This window comes from the organism of the source record quoted next, unplaced genomic scaffold (genome assembly GCF_019419815.1).
Source record: "Pyrus x bretschneideri cultivar Hongxiangsu unplaced genomic scaffold, Pyrus_bretschneideri_v1 Contig43, whole genome shotgun sequence".
Taxonomy (NCBI): domain Eukaryota; kingdom Viridiplantae; phylum Streptophyta; class Magnoliopsida; order Rosales; family Rosaceae; genus Pyrus; species Pyrus x bretschneideri.
In genome coordinates, this window is record NW_025999757.1 from 2,071,944 (window position 1) to 2,079,446 (window position 7,503).

The 7,503-nt window shown below is 37.4% G+C and overlaps 1 protein-coding gene across 1 annotated transcript; it reads left to right on the top strand.

Annotated features, from left to right (window-relative positions):
• Positions 1-5,390: 5,390 nt before the first annotated feature.
• Positions 5,391-6,272, top strand: LOC103964555. Its single transcript, XM_048566803.1, has 3 exons — positions 5,391-5,622; positions 5,716-5,828; positions 5,940-6,272. Exons 1-3 carry the CDS (start codon positions 5,391-5,393, stop codon positions 6,270-6,272), a joined length of 678 nt encoding a protein of 225 aa, XP_048422760.1.
• The last annotated feature ends 1,231 nt before the right edge of the window (positions 6,273-7,503 follow it).

Sequence of the window (7,503 nt, forward strand, 5' to 3'; positions counted from 1 at the left end):
AAAACAAAAGTGTGAGTGGGCAAAAACAAAGCTTTTCAAAAACCATTTAGCAAAATAAGTTCTAACCCCTCGCCGTAAAACCTGTATACTTCCCAGAAAGTAAACATATGTACGTATATATAGATATGCCAATCATGCTCAAGAATATGCCATGTCGGAACCTCAGAATGAAATGCAAGTGCTCAGGTATAAATCACATCAATAATATATAATCTGGCAGCCGGAGTCACCTAACGTGACCTGTGCGGCTGCATCTAGAGCTCAAATCTCAATCACAATAACTAAACCTGCCCACGAGTCGGAACCACCTAAAGTGGTCTGTACGACAGGCCTGAGTGTAATACATATAAACGCTCTAGTGCTACGATCACGTGAAGGCTGTGCGAATAACCGCGGGTCACCTACAAGTCGGAACCACCTAAAGTGGTCTGTACGACAGGATTGTGCACCTAACTTGGATCCAAGCTGAGCGTGTGGTGCGGGAGGTGAACATCACGTGAAGGACTGTGCCCTACTCTGGGCGGGAGCACTAACACTGGAGGTGGAGGTTATGAGCTCTCTAAGCATCTCTAATCACTATTGAATGCAAGTATTAAATCACGTTTACCTGGCACTTACCTGTGCGTCCACAGCACCAAATATGCATATGAATATAAATATATACTCCCAGTAATGCAACTAATAATGCATAAAAGACGATAATATAATGCATGGCATATAACTAATAAACATTTAAATTAATTTCTGGGAAAAATATCAGTATATAGGTATATACGGAAAACCAAAAGCCCACTCACTGATAAGTGGAAGGGTCGTAGCCCCCCTGCCTCGAGTGACCACGCTCGTCCTCGGGATACGTCTCACCTATATGCGAAAATACTATAAAAACGTTAATTTTAAAGTACATGACCTTCCCTTCGTAATAACTTCTCATACATTGCTCAAATTGGACAATTGAATATACCAACGTGCTCTACACAACCTCAGGATCACACCCAAATTTTTAGAAAAATTTTCCACCGTCGCACGCGCCCCCACGCGCCGACCAAGGCACGTGCCTGGCACGCTGACGGCGTCAACTGACGCCGTTAGGAATATTCCGTTAGTTCTAACGGATTCCATCAACGGCGTCAGGAATATTCTGTCAGACTTGACGGAATATTCCATCTCCTTCCCCGGCGAGACTCCGGCGAGGTCGCCGGTGCCGGAAAACTGGAAAAATTTCAAACGTTGATATCTCGATCGTTTTTCGTCCAAATTTCATGAAATTACTACCAAATTGAAGCTTAGACCTAGGAGAACACAAATATACCACTTTTAAGGGTTAAAAACCACAAGATCTCACCTGTCCACACAATCCAATTCCGGGCAACTTCGAATACGGTGATCCCGACGTCCAATTCCTTCAAACGAACTACTCCGAGACTCCTTGGGACCTCACCAAGCTACCTACAAGCTTCATTTTCCCTAAAACGTGAGAAATTACGTTTGCATGAATAGTACCCAAAATCGAACTTCGTGAAATCGACGTGAAAACGTTGATATTCTTACCTGAAAATGGTACGGTTGGGTTCCTACAAGCTCCACGAGTTCGAATATGGGTTTAGTTTCTTCGATCTGTGAGTGTTTAGTGTGCTTGTGTGTTTGTCCGTACATTTATGGTGAAAGGGAAGAGAAATGGGGCTCGGGGAAGAGAAGTGTGGGAGTGTGTGTGTGTGGTTCCACACATGCCAACAAAGCTCACAACGACAATTAAACGTAAAGAAATCAAACTAGGGGCAATTTCGTCTTTTCACACGTACGTTAAAATGTTTTTGGGACGGGTTGTCACAGTAAACACATGGGTACAAATACAAATAAAACTTTAAAAAAATATGGGCACAAAAAGAAACTAATATATAGGTACAAATTAAAAATGAAAAGAAAATTGGTACAAATTAAAAAAGATTTGCAAATTAAAAATAGGTACAAACTGAAAATAAAATATATGATAAAAAATTTAGCCATAAATATAGATATACTAATTGTAACATTTTTAACACTAAAGGAATATATTTTAAGATAAAAATATTTTATTATTCAAATAGTTAATGATGTTATTAATACCCAAGGTGTGACATCCCACATCGCCCAGGGGTGATCCTTATATGTATATTCCCATCCCTACCTAGCACGAGGCCTTTTGGGAGCTCACTAGCTTTGGGTTCCATAGGAACTCCGAAGTTAAGCGAGTAGCGCACGAGAGCATTCCCAGGATGGGTGACCCATCGGGAAGTTCTCGTGTGAGTTCCCAAAAACAAAACCGTGAGGGCGTGGTTGGGGCCCAAAGCGGACAATATCGTGCTACGGTGGTGGATCGGGCCCGGGAAGTGGTGCCCCCCGGGCCGGGATGTGACACAAGGACCTTGATCAAAAATTGAAAGTGAATAGGATTTTAATCAATATAATAGTAAAATGAAGGATGTGAAGTTAATTCCTCCTTAATATATTTTACAGTTTCTTGCTAATTTGCTCGATGAGGGATGAATCTAGCATAATCTGAGTAGATCGCAGAACAATGTTTAAACACAACAGACGTTCGGTGCCTATCCACTGAATGAAAAAATAAAAGTCAGTGGTCACTGACTGAATATACGAGGACAATGTTCGGTTGTTACTGACTATCTTGAAATATAGATGGAGCTACAAAATACTCAAGAGAGCTGAAAAATATATATGATGACAATGTCCACGACAAGTTCCAAATAGTAGCATTCAGCCAACCCGGCAGTATTGGGTTTTCCATGTGCAAGAGAAGCAATATTCATGATTGTGATGGGGTTAGAGAGCTGAAATATTATTGGACCAGCTCATCAAGATGCTTGGGAAATGCACTTGAAATAGAGATGCACAACGTTCATGCGATAAAGAACATGTGGGTGTCTTCAGCGGGTGAACTTACATATTTTAGGGTTCATGAGATTAGGTTTTCAATAAGGATATTTGTGGGGGGTTAACTTATAATAGTTTAGAAGTTTTTAAAACATGATTGGGTGAACTTATTGCTATGGGTGAATTTAGTTTAAAGTTGGACGCCAATAAAGGCACAATATTGATTTTTAGCATAAATAATATCTTACAGAATGATTTTTTTGTTTTTGAGCAAAAATATTTATAGAATGATTTATATATGAATGATTCCAATCAAGAGCATGAAGTTAGTAACAAAGTATCTTGGGTGGAACTCCTCCTCATCCATTGAGGAGCCAAGTTAATTCTTTTTTTTAAAATTATTTTTGAAGGGATCAAGCTTATAGCTAATTAAATGTTCACTTTTGTGTTTTACTCTTTAGGGCTCGTTTAAATTAACTTCTTTAAAATATACTTCTTCTTAGAAGCATTTCAATTAGAAATATATTGAAATTTTTAATAAAAATATTTTTAGAAGTACTTTTTGAAAAAAGCACATATCACTTCAAGTGCTTTTTATCACACAAAAATTTTCTACCAAATGTGATCAGAAAATGCGCTTTTAGTTCTAGAAGCACTTCGGCGTTTGATACCGATTTTGTTTTCTTTTTTCAATTTTTTATTCACTTTTTTTTTAACTGAAAACTTATTTAGTAATTACAAAACTAAAAGCTCTTTTTTTTTTTTTTTTTTTTTTAATCTGGTATTTATGGCATCTTACTTTCACAAATTTAGTACAATGACCTTTCGAAATTAGCTCAATCTAAGTGTAGTCATTAGTTCTCTCTTAACAAGTTGTTAAGTGCTGACAAAACTCAGAGGACCCACCTTTTAACACCGCCATGACACATGAACAAAGAACACAAGCTCTAAAGGAAAAATCTGACACAAATAAAAGTTGCACTAGCATTTTGGAAATTCACATTACAAAAATTAAGCTAAATCTCTCGCCAAACCTACGCAACCCAAAACAACCTAAACCCTAAACAAACTTGTTGATGAAAATTTTCGTCGTCTTCTTCTTTGATGAAAATGCACCTACAAAATAATAACACCTAAGATTAAGGCCAAAAGCCTCACACGCCCATGATAAATGGGGGGCTTTGGCCGAAGAATCTCCGATGTCAAAGTTAGAATTCTGAAAAGAATGTGTCTACGAATTTGTGGGTAGCAAATGGCTTAACTTTTTGGTGGGAGAATAGGGTTATTTATAGAGGAGTGGCCGGCCATATATGGTGAAATTGTGTGAATAATTGCAAGATATTATGTGAAATAATATCTTGCAATAAACATGGCAATTAATCCTAAATTAAATAGGAAATTTGGGAGTTACCTTTTGAATAAGGATTTGATGAGGAGTGATGAGAGAGATTTGAATAAATACCATTTTGATCACCATTGACTCTTCCTTGATTAAGCTGTTATTGTCCATTGCATGTGCGTAGGAATCCCAGTGTGCCTCGAGGGTAATTTTGTCCTTTTACCCAAAAGTCCACATTTCGCCTCCATAACTTTCTTGATTATTTTTGGCTCCACAAATACCCCCACACTTATTGGGCTGCTCGCAAGAAAAGGCAGCATGTGTAAATATCTTCAATTGCTTTAGGAATCATAAGATTGTTTCCTATTTTGATGTAGATTCCCACATTAATTGGAAATTAGATCCTTCTAGGAAAGAGAAATAAATCAATTCCAAAGTCTATTTGAGTCTATCGTAAGTAGATGATTAAATCAACTTCAAAGAGCAATTTATTCTACCTTATAAGAGAGATAAAGCTAGAGGATATTTTGTTTCCCCTCCCTTAGACCATCTCCAATGGTTGGGCTAAAAACCAAATATTTTAGCCCAGAAAATTTAGCTTTTAGCCTAGAAACAGTTTTTATACTCCAACTGTTCTGACCTAAAATTTTAGCCTGGGATTATTAAAGAATGAACTTAGGCTATTTTTTTTCTTAAATTAAATTTAAAAAATAAATAAATATGTAGAGCATCGTAAATTAATTTTATGAACATTTTAATATAAAAAAATTTAAATTCCGATAAATATTGAAAAATCACTAAATTTTCCACAAAGCAAGCCTTCAACTTTTACCAATCTTTCAACCTTGGTCAACTTTCAATTCACCAACCGTTCAGCACCAAACTTTCAACTTTCACCAACCATTCAACTTTCATCAATCATCATCTATATAAACATATGTCCAATATTTATTGATTACACAATCTTTCAACCTTCAATCATCCTTTATATTCACAATCTTTCAAATTTCAAAGAGTTTTTGTTTCCTAAAAATCCTCAATATCTCATCAATGGGTGATAGAAGAAGGTGTAGCATAACAATGCAGATGGCAAAATACCAAGCAAGGATCGAGATTGAGGATGCAGAATTGTTCAACGCCGAAGTTGAACTTATCAACTCGTTTATGCAATCTGACCACCATGGCGAATCTAGCCATTGTGGTTCTGTCACGGAGCGTTCATATGTGCAGTGTGATAAAGAAGAGTCATGATCGAATGATGAAAGATTATTTCATCGAGCGTCTGAGATTTCCTGCTCATGATTTTCGGATGCGGTTTTGGATGAGGAGAGAGCTTTTTGAAAGTATCTTTAATGCAGTTGTCAATTATGATCACTACTTTGCAAGGAGGCTAGATGTCGTAGGCCGACAAGGTATATCACCTTGTCAGAAGCTCACATTTGCTTTTTGCATGCTAGCTAATAGGTGCTCTGCAAACTCAACTAACGAGTATTGCCGACTTGCAGAAAGTACTGCTATTGAGAACCTGGAGCGTTTTTGTAAGGCAATTGAAGGCATATATGGAGCCACATACCTCCGTAACCTAAATCGTGAAAACTTGAAGAGGCTTCTACGCAAGGTAGACAAAAAAGGCTTCCCTGGCATGATAGGAAGTCTCAATTATATGCAATGAGAGTGGAAGAATTGTCCTATTGCTTGGGCTGGCCAATTCAAAGGCTATCATGACAAGCCAACCATTGTGCTCAAGGCTGTGGCATCTTACGACACATGGATTTGGCATGCTTTCTTCGGCACTCCTGGATTAAACAACGATATCAACGTTCTTTGGTTTTCTCCTTTGTTCGATAATGTTGTCAATGGATGGGCACCAGAATTTCAGTTCAAGGTAAATAGTAATAGGTATGAGCTAAGTTACTACCTAACTGATGGTATTTATCCTAGTTGGTCTACCTTTATCAAAAGTTTTTCTCATCCCAATAGTGCAAAGAAGAAATTATTTTCGCAGAGGCAAGAGTCTTACAGGAAAGATGTGGAAAGAGCGTACGAGATCCTACAAGCTTGATAGGCCATTGTTAGAGGGCCTGCACGATTTTGGCAATCCGAAGACCTCCATTCGATCATGATGACATGCATAATTTTGCACAACATGATTGTGGAAGATGAATACATCGAAATTGAAGAAGATTCAGACGAAAATGTAGATGATGACCAACCAACACATGTGAGAGCTATTGCAAGAGATGTTGAATATCTCGCTCCAACCACATATGACACCTGACAAGATAGGGTCACCTTGAGTGAGTATATGAGACGTTTAAATAGAATTCAAGCTCCTCAATGTCATGACACACTCTGCAAGAATTTGGTTGAGCATGTATGGTGCCAAGAAGGTGAACGTTGATGATGTTGCTTAAGCATTTATGTAAAAATTTTAAGTGTACTATGTTGTTATTTTCTAGTAATAAATTTAAGTGTCTTCTTGTGCAAAGTATTTTGTCTAGTATGTTGGAAAAATTATTGAATGGAGGTTGAATTATTGAAGGCATCTATTCTACATCAAAGTGTGGAATAATAAGACATAAATTATTGGATAATTAATAAGACATAAATTTAATAAAGTACATAAACCACATAAACTTAATATAACCGATAATTCATAAACCACATAATTAATAAATTACATAAACTTAATACAAACGACAATTAATAAACTTAATTAATAAAACACATAATTCATACACTACATAAACTTAACAATCATATCCACCATCTTCACTTGGTGATGGACTTCAGTTTAAATGTTGGGATATAGGGTTCAGAGGATTCATCATCTTGAAACATACTCCTTGAGGCAGACTTTTGCATAATTTCCTTTTACTTACCACGTAAGAACTTCTTCTTCTCTGGAGTGTATTTGCTGAGGTCCTTTATCATGAATTCAATTTCAAACTTATTTTCCTCCCTATCTGAGATTTCCTTCATTTGCAAACGCATTCAGGCTGCTTCTTCTTGGCGAGTGCTATGAGTTTCGTTCAATTTTGCAATTCTGGTACCAAAGTGTCCACTCATTGGATCTTGGGACTTCCCTTTTTTTCTTTGCTTCCTTTTGCTAATTTCTTCCCAGGGGCCTTGCAAAAGAAGGAGATGGGGTCATTTCATTGACACCTTCATCGACACCTTCATCTCCGGCATTTGTCTGTGCAGCTTCACGTTGAAATAATCTTCCCCATTGTTGGTCCACATCGGTTCCCAACCTCGGACAATCCTTGAGGACGTCCCAAGCATGTTGCAAC